The sequence below is a fragment of the Rhinoraja longicauda genome, chromosome 1 (genome assembly GCF_053455715.1).
Source record: "Rhinoraja longicauda isolate Sanriku21f chromosome 1, sRhiLon1.1, whole genome shotgun sequence".
Classification (NCBI taxonomy): domain Eukaryota; kingdom Metazoa; phylum Chordata; class Chondrichthyes; order Rajiformes; family Arhynchobatidae; genus Rhinoraja; species Rhinoraja longicauda.
Window position 1 is genome coordinate 142,587,461 of NC_135953.1, and position 13,372 is coordinate 142,600,832.

General features: G+C 43.4%; 1 protein-coding gene across 4 annotated transcripts in view; it reads left to right on the forward strand.

Moving 5' to 3' along the window:
• The window catches only part of LOC144597950 (uncharacterized), a 38,147-nt gene that overhangs the window by 22,135 nt on the left and 2,640 nt on the right, over positions 1-13,372 (forward strand). For all 4 annotated transcript variants that reach the window (XM_078407801.1, XM_078407809.1, XM_078407782.1 and 1 more), the window contains 4 exons: positions 5,332-5,487; positions 6,413-6,498; positions 7,429-7,513; positions 12,225-12,398. In XM_078407801.1, the coding sequence (XP_078263927.1) occupies positions 5,350-5,487; positions 6,413-6,498; positions 7,429-7,513; positions 12,225-12,329 (414 nt within the window). In that variant the 5' untranslated portion in view covers positions 5,332-5,349 and the 3' untranslated portion in view covers positions 12,330-12,398. The remainder of the gene's footprint in view (positions 1-5,331; positions 5,488-6,412; positions 6,499-7,428; positions 7,514-12,224; positions 12,399-13,372) is intronic.

Genomic DNA, 13,372 nt, shown 5'->3' on the forward strand with positions numbered 1-13,372 from the left:
TCCTTAACAACTTCTCCTTTGACTCCTCCCATTTCCTCCAAACCAGAGGCATAGCTATGGGCACTCGCATGGGCCCTAGCTCTGCCTGCCTCTTTGTCGGGTACGTCGAACAATCCCTGTTCCGGACGTACACTGACCCAAACCTCAAACTCTACCTCCGCTACATCGACGACTGCATTGGTGCTACCTCTTGTACCCATGCAGAACTCACTGACTTCATACACCACTTCCAATTTCCATCCTGCTCTTAAATATACTTGGACTATCTCCGACATCTCCCTCCCGTTTCTGCAGCTCACCATCTCCATCACAGGAGACAGACTAGTGACTGACATCTACTTTGAACCCACTGACTCACACAGCTATCTGGACTACACTTCTTCCCACACTGTCTCCTGCAAAACATCTATCCCCTACTCCCAATTCCTCCGTCTACGCCGCATCTGCGCCCGGGATGAGGTATTTCACACTAGGGCATCAGAGATGTCCTCATTCATCAGGAAACGGGGCTTTCCCTCTTCCATTATAGATGGGGCTCTCACTAGGGCATCCTCTATATCCCGCAGCTCCGCTCTTGCTCCCCCCTACCCCCATTCGTAACAAGGGCAGAATCCCCCTCGTTCTCACCTTCCATCCCACCAGCCAGCGTATCCAACAAATCATCCTCCAACATTTCTGTCACCTACAACGGGACCCCACCACTGGCCACATCTTCGCATCCCCTCCCCTTTCTGCATTCCACAGAGACCGTTCCCTCCGTAACTCCCTGGTCCACTCGTCCCTTCCTACCCAAACCACCCCATCCCAGGGCACTTTCCCCTTTACCTCCCCCCTCAACTCCATCCAAGGACCCACAGTCTTTCCAGGTGAGACAGAGGTTCACCTACACGCACACATATATATGTATAAAAATATGATACTGGAGAGATTTTTTAATGTTATTTTCATTTGTATGCAAAAGTATATTCTGTTTACTTGATGGGAAAGTTTTGCTTGTATGTGGTACTTCATATAGCCATGTAATACATAATATAAACTTATGGTTCCAGACTTTCTTCAACTGTTGTAAAATTAAAATTTGTTTTTGATTTTGACCCATAATTGGAAACAAAAATGTGACGTTTTTTACACATGATAACTTATGTGAAAATATATAACATAACATAACATAACAGAACAGAACTTTATTGTCATTCGGTATAAATACCGAACGAAATTTCAGCAGTCACAAGACACAGCAAAAAAGAAAAGAACACAGGACACACGACCCCAACACAAACATCCATCACAGTGACTCCAAACACCCCCTCATGTATCTTAATGGCCTACATTTGTCTCAACAATTTTTTTTTGAGGACCTTTGATATGCCTTTCCAAACCTGACTTTGCTTGGAGAAATTAGTTGCACATATTCATTTGGGAGAGTAAAAAATATCATGCTCATGTACGTAATTCATCGTGTCCTGAGAGTTAAGTACGTAAGATGCCGTTGGAAATCATGAAAAATGAATATTTTTCGGATCGATATTCATTTGTTTCAATGATGCTCAAGCCAAGTAAAAAATATATATGTCCAAAAATTCTTAACTCAACATACTTTAAAGCAAACGAGACATAATGTGCTTACTTTGTTCTCCGTGTCCAAATCGTTACGTACATAAGCAGGCATCATTAACCCGCTGTTTTCATGTCTGGTGGATTTGTCAACTTATAAAAACATTTTATAAGTAAGTGTAAGTGTAGTTTGTCAGTTTTCTGCTGACGGTGCTGCAGCCTGATGACCCTTCGTGTCTTCGGATCGTCTGCTGGTTAAATACAGGAGACTTTCAATTGTCCAGCGCTATCTTCCTAATGAAAGTTGCCCATCGGACACCATCTTGTTTGCGTTTTGAAAGGTAAGATTTTGTTTGTATTTTAAATGTATTTTGGGGGAAATACTAGCCGAGTCAGGTCGAGATTACACCGTCTTCTGAAACATCGCGAAAATTCCCACACTCAATGCTTCTCCGGCGTCCTAATTTTCGCTGAAATCACTGACAAGTCGGTAAGTACTTGAGAGTTTTGAAATAAAACATCTTGTATGGGTTACTTAAAAACCAAGCTTCACTGTAACAAGGAATAAACCGGATTTACTTCCAGTTTACTAAGAGCTGTATTAAAAACAAATTTTTTTAAAGTGGTTACGTGAATTTTTGCGAAAAGTGTGTGGGCATTCTTTGAAAATGTAAGGGAGATGCATATCAGGTTTCTGAGTTGAATATCTGGGTTTGGAGCCCACTTTACATGTAATGGCGGAGGCCAAAAACATCGCGAAAATTTCCACGCTGTCAAACTGTTGCCTCCAATCTACCTGTCAAATGGCCTGACGGTAAATAAATTGGTTTACTGTCCAATTTCATTGTGGACCGCCACGGATAGGATGTATAACTACACTTTAATGAATTAGAAAAAAGAAGTTCTACCATTGCAATAAAATGCCATTGAGACACCATGTTACGTACGTTAACACTTTTGTGGTAAATTTTAAATTACCTGAAAAAACTACTTGCGGTTGTGGAACTATCTTTCTTTCTTTTTGATAGAGTCAGACGGTTGTCAAACTTGTAAATAAATGTGTTTGCATTGGTTTTTACAACAATTAATTTTTGGGTGTCTATGTCATATCATATCATATCATATATATACAGCCGGAAACAGGCCTTTTCAGCCCTCCAAGTCCGTGCCGCCCAGTGATCCCCGTACATTAACACTATCCTACACCCACTAGGGACAATTTTTTTTTTTTACATTTACCCAGCCAATTAACCTACATACCTGTACGTCTTTGGAGTGTGGGAGGAAACCGAAGATCTCGGAGAAAACCCACGCAGGTCACGGGGAGAACGTACAAACTCCTTACAGTGCAGCACCCGTAGTCAGGATCGAACCTGAGTCTCTGGCGCTGCATTCGCTGTAAAGCAGCAACTCTACCGCTGCGCTACCGTGCCGACACGCTTCTATGTCCCAGTATCATATTTATACACATATATATAGACATACACATACATATAGACACACACACACATATAGACATACACACATATATATATATATATATATATATATATATATAGACATACACATGTGTGTATATAGACACACACACACATATATATATATAATGTAAGAAGATAACTGCAGATGCTGGTACAAATCGAAGGTATTTATACACAAAATGCTGGACTAACTCAGCAGGTCAGGCAACTTCTCAGGAGAGAAGGAATGGGTGACGTTTCGGGTCGAGACCCTTCAGACAATATATATATATATCTCTCTCTCTCTCTGAAAATGTGAACCTACAGCCAAAACGGTAAACCATAGCGCCATTGCCCCACCTTAATCACCACTCTCCTGCCGACTGTTAAAAGCAAATGTTATTTAGATTGGTCGTATATTTTTTAAGTTAGAGACGTTTTAGAGTTTAAAACATTTCATTTGTAAACACATTTTCAAAGTGCTGTGGTGCGTCTGACGTCACCAGAGGCCTCTCTCCTCACTCGCACAAACAAGATGGACGCCGTTAGCGGGGCCGCCCGCCCGCAATCACGGGCTCCCTTCTCACCTCACCTCTCCCCACTCTCCCACACCCGGGGGACACTCCGAGCGGGAGGGAGATGGTCGGACTGATGGTCCACTCATCCGTCCCTTCAACCCACGACGTCCTCGAGTCCCCCCTCCCGCCCGGGCCCAGCACCGTCACAGCACACGGGCCTCAGCGCAGCGGGCAGCTTCTCCTCCTTCAGCGGCCGCTTCCACCGATGGCCCCGTCGCGACTTCAGAAAGATGGCGGCCGCTCTCCTCCTCCTCGCGCTCCGCCATCTTGTGCGCATGGCTCGGCCACGCCACAGTAATGGCCGCTCTCCTCCTCCTCTCGCGCCGCCATCTTGTGCGCGCGGCTCGGCCACGCCACAGTAACGGCCGCTCTCCTCGCGCTCCGCCATCTTGTGCGTGCCCCCCGCCGCGCCACCAGCCTCGAGTAGTGCCAGCCCCCGCCGCCCTATCCGTCTGCCAGCTCACACCGCCATGTCCGCCTCGAGTAGTCCCCGGGCCGCCGTCCTCGAGTAGACCCGGCGGGGTGGAGGAGAGAGAAGGTGGTGGGGAGGAGAGATTGGGTGGGGGTGGGGGTGGGGAGGAGAGAGTTGGGGGTGGGGGAGGATAGAGTGGGGGGTGGGTGGGGAGGAGAGAGTGGGGGGGGTGGGGGAGGAGAGAGTGGGGGGGGGTGGGGGAGGAGAGAGTGGGGGTGGGGGAAGATGTACTTTGTTGAAGCATACATTTTAATCAAGAGCATTTAGGGCATTTTTCCTACATTTTAACATCATAAGGGTGGGCTGAAAGATGGCAGATGGAGTTTAATGCTGATAAGTGTGAGGTGCTGCATTTTGGTAGGACAAATCAAAATAGGACATACAGGGTAAATGGTAGGGAATTGAGGAATGCAGTGGAACAGAGGGATCTGGGAATAACTGTGCATTGTTCCCTGAAGGTGGAATCTCATGTGGATAGGGTGGTGAAGAAGGCGTTTGGTATGCTTGCCTTTATAAATCAGAGCATCGAGTATAGAAGTTGGGATGTAATGTTGAAATTGTACAGGGCATTGGTGAGGCCAAATCTGGAGTATGGTGTGCAGTTCTGGTCGCCAAATTATAGGAAGGATGTCGACAAAATGGAGAGGGTACAGAGGAGATTTACTAGAATGTTGCCTGGGTTTCAGCACTTAGGCTACAGAGAGAGGTTGAACAGGTTGGGTCTTTATTCTTTGGAGCGTAGAAGGTTGAGGGGGGACTTGATAGAGGTTTTTAAAATTTTGAGAGGGACGGACAGAGTTGACGTGGGTAGGCTTTTCCCTTTGAGAGTGGGGAAGATTCCAACAAGGGGACATAGCTTCAGAATTGAGGGACAAAGGTTTAGGGGTAACATGAGGGGGAACTTCTTTACTCAGAGGGTTGTGGCTGTATGGAATGGGCTTCCGGTGGAAGTGGTGGAGGCTGGCTCGATTTTATTATTTAAGAGTAAATTGGATAGGTATATGGATAGGAGGGGATTAGAGGGTTATGGTCTGAGTGCAGGTAGATGAGACTAGGTCAGGGAGAATGGTTGGCGTGGACTGGTAGGGCCGGACAGGCCTGTTTCCATGCTGTAGTTGTTATATGTTATATGTTATATAATCTATTTTACCCACTGATGAATTTGATTTTTCATTCATGTCCAAAGCCATCATTAAAAAATAGAATTTTAGTTTGCTGTTGGTGATTGCAAATGGTACTTAACTTGGATTCCATTCTTCCCTGATAGTGTGGTACTTTTGAATATATGATGAGCCAGCGTCCACTGCCTGTGGCGGAAGATCTCCCTGTGCTTCCAAATGCAAATGAAGGGCCAAAGTCAATTCCAGATACAATGCCGAGTACAAGTTCCAATCCAAAAGCAACACCAACAACATCTTTTCAGGTAGGAAAGTGTGAGTCTTATAAAATGTGATGCAGACGTTTATATTTTTAGATGCTGTCATGTTCAGTAAGCGTTTTGCGTGTGTTCTCAGGTTAAGCTGATTACGATATTCGTGGTGGGTTAAAAGAGTAGAGGCAGCTCTTGTTCTGATGTAGTTCGACTGATAATGGCAGCTGAACAGAAAATAGATAGACACAAAATACTGGAGTCACTCAGTGGGCCAGGCAACATCTCTGAAGAAAATACATAGCTGACGTTTTGGGTCGGGACCCTTCTTCAGTGTGACCCGAAACGTTACCTATGTATTTTCTCCAGAGATGCGCCTGACCTGCTGAATTACTCCAGCATTTTGTGTCTATCATTGGTACAGATCACCATTTGCTGTTTCTTTTTTATTACACTAAAGATTTTTTTCCACATTGGTTTCAGATTTCCACATTGCTCCTTATATTACTCCATTCTGTAATAAATTGCTTCAGATGAGGCAGATGTAATTGGTTCTTGGATTGCATCCAGGATAATTATTTTATTTGATTTAGTTTAGAGATACAGCGAGTAAACGGACCAAGCTAATTAGTCTACAAACCTGGACGTCTTTGGAGAGAGGGAAGAAACCAGAGCATCCGGTTTAAACCTATGCAGTTCACGGGGAGAACCTACAAACTGTGTACAAACAGCACCTTTGGCCCGGATTGAACCCGGATCACTGGCGCTGTAAGGCAGCAACCTTACTGCTGCGCCACCATGCTGCCCTGTTGTTGCGAAAAGAAGTTGAGAAAGGAAAAATGGATTAATAAACTAATGTTAAATAAAAACTAAACAAAAAACAAAATATTTCAGGGTTACTGAAAGATACATATGTTTTAGTGAAGATTATTATAGAGGCAGAAACTCAAAATTGAATGGTTATTTCTCTATTTTCCAGAATATTGAAAATAAATGTATTCAGTCAGTTGGCATTGGCGGACTAATCAATCAGAGCACTTCATTGACTGACCCAAAGACAATGAAGTAAGTCTTCTCTCTAATTTACCTCCCCACCTGTAGTTCAATTGATGACCATTTTAACAGAGTAGGAGGGCAATAGCTGTGGGAGTCAGTGGGTTTGTAGTAGATGTCGGTCACTGGTCTGTCTCCTGTGATGGAGATGGTGAGATGATGGGTCTGAAGAAGGGTCTCGACCTGAAACGTCACCCATTCCTTCCCTACAGAGATACTGCCTGACCAGCATTTTGTGGTACCTACCATTTTAACAAATGAAGAAAACTGCATTATGTAAATTTGCCACATTTCATCAGTTCAAATCAAAATTATTTTATAATGAAATTACAATTCAGAAAAGATAAACAGTTAACATATGAGAGAACTTTATTGATAAAAGATAACAAAAAAATATTGGTGGCATTAATATTCTGTATGCATTGTAAGTCTCCAAATTAATCTGACTGGGAGGTTGTAAGTAGTCGAACTGTAAGCTATTTAGATGGGATGTAGTTTACAGAGTCAGCGTGTGCTGATTTGCCCTGTGGGAGGTTCCTGTCTGTCCTGTCTATCTGTCGATCAGTCTTTCTCATTGCTCGAGCGTCTAAGTTCTGAACACTACTTTGAGTTGGTTGGTCATTGCATGCATGAATATTAAATTCTTTGTGCCCTAAAGAGTCCACATATTTTGGGCAGGTGTTGATTCTCAGCCTATTTTCTAGTCAGAAACCTGTTTGAGGGATATATTGATTCTTTCCAGTAAACTAAGCAAATGTGGAAAGTACTTAAAAGAACTGCAATCAAACATGTTCCATCCACACGGGGATTATATGTCGTTTTTATCTTTACTTGTGTGAAAAATCCCACACTTTATTGCTTAAATGGACAAAACGGTCTAGACAACCTTATTATTTCTTCCTTTTCATTATTACTGCCTAACAGTTGTCTGTTTCATTATAGGGCATTGGAGCAAAATCAGAGTGCTGGCTCAACCATTATCAACATGGAGGATGAAACTCTGCCAATCAAAGAACGGAAACTTAAGGTCAGAGGAGTAAGATTTAATAGGAACCTGAGGGGTAACTGTTTCACATAGAAGCTGGTAGATATTTCAATCGAACTGCCCAAAGTAGTTGAAGCAACTACTGTAAACAACTTTTAAAAGGCACTTGGACAGAAACATGGATTGGAAAGGTTCAGTAGGATATGAGCCAAATACGGGCAGGTGGAACTAGTGTAGTTGGGACATCTTGGTCGGCCTGGGCAAGTTGGGCTGAAGGGCCTGTTTTCGTGCTATGTGACGGACGATTTCTGATCATATTCCACAAACTAGGGTAAAAATGACTTTCCAGGTAAAGGAGGCTGGTGCACAGAAAATAAAAATATATGTCAAATAGTTCAGAGTAGCTAAAGCAACTGGACTATTGACTTCCAAACAGAGGACCCCATATTTAACATGAAAGGTGTGAAACATGAAAGGTTAACATGATAGCTGATGCTTTTTCTGTAGTCAGTGAGATTTAATAAGTTTGTTACTCATCTGGAGTGTGGTAATCATTCTATTTAGAAACAGTGGAGCTAAATCCATGAGTATAAACACACATAATGTTCTGGAATAACTCAGCAGGTTGGGCAGCGTCTCTAGAGAACATGAATAGGTGATGTTTTAGGTTTGGATTCTTCTTCAGACCAAAACGTTGCCTATTCATGTTCTCCAGAGATGCTGCCAGACCCTGCTGCGTTACTTCAGCACGTTTTTGTAAACCAGCATCTGCAGTCCCTTGTGTCTCCTTGCAGTCTAACTCTGACGAGATCATAAAACTGAAGCATTAACATAACCAGCATTAGTGATTTGCAAATGTTTCTGGCCAACAAGAAGCTGAGAATTGATGCTAGTTTACACCCAAGATAGACACAAATTGCTGAAGTAACTCAGCGGGCCAGGCAGCATCTCTGAAGAAAATGATTAGATAACTTTTTGAGTCAAGACCCTTCCTCAGACTGAAAAAGTCTCGAACAATGCGTTTGTAATTTTCCTGCACCTTAACGTTCCATATAAAAAAAACAATGGTGTAACCCCATCAAAATGCCAATTCGCTGATATCTTTTGCCTAATGACACAATTGTTGCATTTGTATTACACCATTAATATGGTGAACTCAACAATAGCACAAAGACACAAAGTGCTGGAGTAACTCGGCAGGTTCACCTCAGTTTTAAATGGCCTCCCTTTTATTCTTAGACTATGGCCCTTTTCCAATCGGTGGATGCCTGGAATACACTGCCGTGAGTGGAGGTGGAGTCAGTTATGATGGTGATATTTGACAGGCTTTTAGAAGTGCAGTGATTGAGGGATATGGATCACATGCAGGCAGAAGATATTAGTTTAACCTGGCATCATGTTTGGCATGGACATTGTGGGCCGAACGGCCTGTTCTTGTGCTGTACTATTCTATGTTCTATTATAATGAACAGTAACGAATAAACCTGTGACCTCACGATGAAGGAAAGTTCATTGAGAAAACAGTATGCCCAGAATATTGAAATGTCATGCCTTGGAGTTGACATGGATTCTTTTACTATTTGATTATTTTGGGAAGTGCATATTGTTACTTGTAGATTTTTGCATATGTTTCTCTTCTTGCATTTGAGGCAGCAAACGTAATGTAATGCCCTCCAGGTGCTGTAGCCAGTGCAATGTGCTGTTGTTGCATATGTGTGAAGAGGTTTTAGGATGTTTTGTTCAGAGTGGCGTCAAATCAATGAAAACAGTTGCTGAGCTGACCAGGTTGAAGTGTTCTTTAGTTGTTTACAAGTTTCTCAGGGAATCCCAAAAGGAAGGTGTAGTGTGCCCCTCTCTCGAATATTTAATGTTCATATTTTATGCTTATTTCTTCTCTCACAGTTATTCCATTTGTGTGGAACTCTTACAATAATTATCTCGCATTTGGCAATGGGTCAAGAGTTAACCTTTTCAATCCAATGATTGTAAATCTTTGAAATTCTTCATCCTAAGGTGCATGGACCAGGCTTCATCAAAATTGATCTCTTCTTCATTGCATGCATCTTGAGACAATTTTATTCTTTAAAAAAAATACAGCTAATTCCAGTACATTATATTCAAAAAGCCACAAGCAGTTTCTTGGGTAATATTTTCATCTACTTATTAGGGTGCTTCTGGAGCCCCATGATTTTTTTAAATGTTTGCATTAAACTTCTACCTACGTTCAGGTTGTTCCACTTCCTAAATGGACCACATACAAAATTTGGTTGAAATCAATTATTGCCTAGGGGGTTCACGAGCCAATCAAAATTGTATCGCAAGTTTATCATTTTATGCAAAAGGTAGCTATATTTATGCAATGAGTTACTCTGAATAATAATAGCTCTTGTATAATAATTTTGCATATTTCCCCTATTCAAGTTTACGTTGAGTCATTTCACTGTTCATATCCACAAAATTAAGCATGAGGCTTAATTTGATAGATATTGACATAATTAAAGAATTAGCTGCCTGATGTTTTATTTTCGTCTGAGTTGCCAATGACACTAGTTTTGGTGATTTCAATATATTGTGTGGAATGAAGGTAGTTGTTCCAGTAGAGGTCCGACGATGACTCCTGGTGGTACTAGATGAAGATTCAGATGTACATTGTACACTATCACCAATACCAGTCATGTTATTTTCACTGCCACTGTCTTCACTGCTACTGAATCTCTGTGAACTAGTTGAAGCTAAATCAGCCATCTCTTGGTGAGCTTTTTCCTTTCTTTTTGCTTCAGCATTTGCACGTGCTTCCTTGCACTGCATTCTTCCAGCAAGTACCTTGTCACTAGATCCGAATGATGCGGTAGGATCTGTCTTCATTGAAGAAATTGAAGATCTTCTTGATGAGCATTCGTGGCCATAATCGAAAGGTCTTATTAAGTTCAGTGTCCATTTGTTTGAGCTTAGCAAGAGTAGCTGGTGCTGTTCTGCGTGCAATTGGTATGGCCCTGAATTTTGCATTTTCATCTAACAGTTTTATCATCTTCTGACAAGCCTTGATCTCAGAAATCACTGGAATGTTTGCTTTTCCATAAAATGGAAGAAATTTGGCAAGAACAATTTTTGCAGCTTCAGTTCTAGTTTGGGGTTCTGAGACTCCCTTCTGAAGGTGATACATCAAACAGCGTAGTAGTTGGCGACATGTTGGTAGACGTGAACCTGCGATTTCTGCATCTGAAGCTGTAATTCCACTTCCAAGACCAAAGATTTCAGCTGTTTTACGTGTCACCTTTGCAGCAGATGTAGGTGTGCTTAATCGTTCTGATGGTGGAGTTGACGGTGCTTGACTTCCAGTTGATTGTTCATCCATTTTCATCTACGTAAAACTTTATTTCATAATAGGTAATGAAAGCGAGAAGGGTCACAAGATGCAAAAGCAGGGATGAAAATTATAAATAATCCCAATTCACTTCAACGTAATAAGGCTTGCAGACAGTCCCTATCACAAAAAATAGACAGGAGAGTTTCCACACTCAGGCAATTAGATATTCCCCTTGTCAAGCTTTTGGAAATGTACTCTCCAGCACACTAAAAATAGACTTGACTTAATCTTTCGCAGAATTGGAAGAGAAACCAAATATCATCAATTAGCAATTTGTATGGGAAAGCACCCATGTTTTTCTATGAAATTCACAAAAAGTCGCCAAAAAAAAAAATGGCAGCTATTATTGTGCACATATTTAAACTCCAAAAAAGCTGCCTTATGTTGTTTTATACATATCTGAAGAAAAAGGACTCACTAGAACATGGCAACTAATATATGTTACATTAAATAATGGATCCTATTCGAATAGCTGCCGTATGCACATAGAGGACATAGCCCTCCAACATCAGGCTACCGGTGGACCCACTAAACAACTTCCGATTTAATTTAAATTTCACAGAGGTTATTATTTTCACTAATGGAACATTTTAAGACTAGGTAGAAGTTAATTGCTTACTATGAGGACTCCAGAAGCACCCTACAACTTATTAACAAAATTAAACATGGCAAAATACCAAACAACCATTGATTCCTTGCATTGAAGGGCCAGTGTTTATAGTGGGCACATTATACCTTGATAGACACAAAATGCTGGAGTAACTCAGCAGGTCAGGCAACATCTCGAGAAAGAAGGAATGGGTGACATTTCGGGTCGAGACCCTTCTTCAGACACTATACCTTCTTCCTTGCCAAGTATCACGATGTACGTAACACAAAGCAGTTGGAAGTTTAAAAAACTGTAGTTTGTGGTTTATTATGGTTCATTTGTCAGGGTTTGGTATTGTTTCCTTGGGCGTGTGGCTGACGCTGGATGTATATAGTATTTTTTGATGGGGTTGGAGTTCCCCTGCAGTGTCTCCAATTGTGCCATGTAATCAGTTGGACGCTGGATGTCTGGGAAGACTCACGCTGAACAACATCCTTTACACTAGGAAACGTACTGGCCTTAATTACCCACTGAAATTAGATTCCAGGGCCAGAAACTAGGAAACCTTTGCCAACAATAACCATGATCTTAGATTAACTAAAATTGAGGTGCGTTTGAGTGAATTTTAACTTTACACAGAGACTATGAAAATTAATTTTATGCTCATGAAAAAGTTAATGTAATGTGAATTAAATTTCACCCCTGCAGTGAAACTCCATAAGCTTTGTGCTGTATCGATGTTGGTTTCGGTGTGACTTTTTAATATTACGTTACGGATGAATTGCTTGTTATTTCAGCAACTGCATCCTAAATTCATGTCCTTCAGAAGACGATCAAGAAGGAATGGATGGACTTGGCCGCTGCATCCATATCAACTAACTTGCTGGGTGCTCTACCTATAGAATTATATTGCCATATTTGGCATTCTTATCCCACTTATTCCAGTTCACTGGTCGTATGCTGTGTACATTGTATCCTTTTCAATACAAGCATAAAACTGGATTTTAAAATGCTTTTTCAGGAAATGGATCCAGGAAATTTTAGAAGATGACAACCATAATCTTCATATCTACCTGTCGTTGTTATTAGAGTGACAATTTAATGCACCCTATACAATTTAAAGGATGTTACTCCTCCTCTACTCCCATTCCCCTCCTCCTTCCCCCTCCCCTCACCCCCACCTCCCTTCCCTTCCCCCACCCAACCCCCTTCGCCCCCCCACCATCCCTGCCACCCACCCCCACCCCACGTTCCCCAACCCCCACTCTCGCTGCCTCCCCACTCTCCCCTGTCCCCCACTCTCCCCTGTCCCCCACTCTCCCCTGTCCCCCACTCCCCCCGTCTCCCACTCTCCCCACCCCCCTTCCCCCACCGCCACTCTCTGCCCCCCCCCTCTCCCCACCCCCACTCTCTCCTCCCCCACCCCCACTCTCTCCTGCCCCACCCCCACTTTTCTTCCCCACCCCCACTCTCTCCTTCCCCACCCCCACTTTTCTTCCCCACCCCCATTCTCTCTTCCCCCCACCACCACTCCCCCACCCCCACTCTCTCCTCCCTTCACCCCCCACTCCCACTCTCCCCCCACCCCCTTCCACCCCACCCCCTTTCCCCCCCACCCCCTTTCCCCCCCACTCCCCCCCCACCCCTCCCCTCCCCCCACTCCTACTCACCCCCAACACCCACTCCTCTCCGTGGACCAGTTGTCAGCGAAAGACACTTACCAGCGCTGATTGCTGCACCTTCCAGCGGCGCAAGCTGGGATTACACCTCCGGTGGGCAGTGCGGGGTTGGGACCTGGACTGCACCTCCCGGTGGGCAGTGCGGGGGCGGGAGCTGGACTACACCTCCCGGTGGGCAGTGCGGGTGCGGGAGCTGGACTACACCTCCCAGCGGGCAGTGTGGGGGCGGGAGCTGGACTGCACCACCCGGTGGGCAGTGCGGGGGC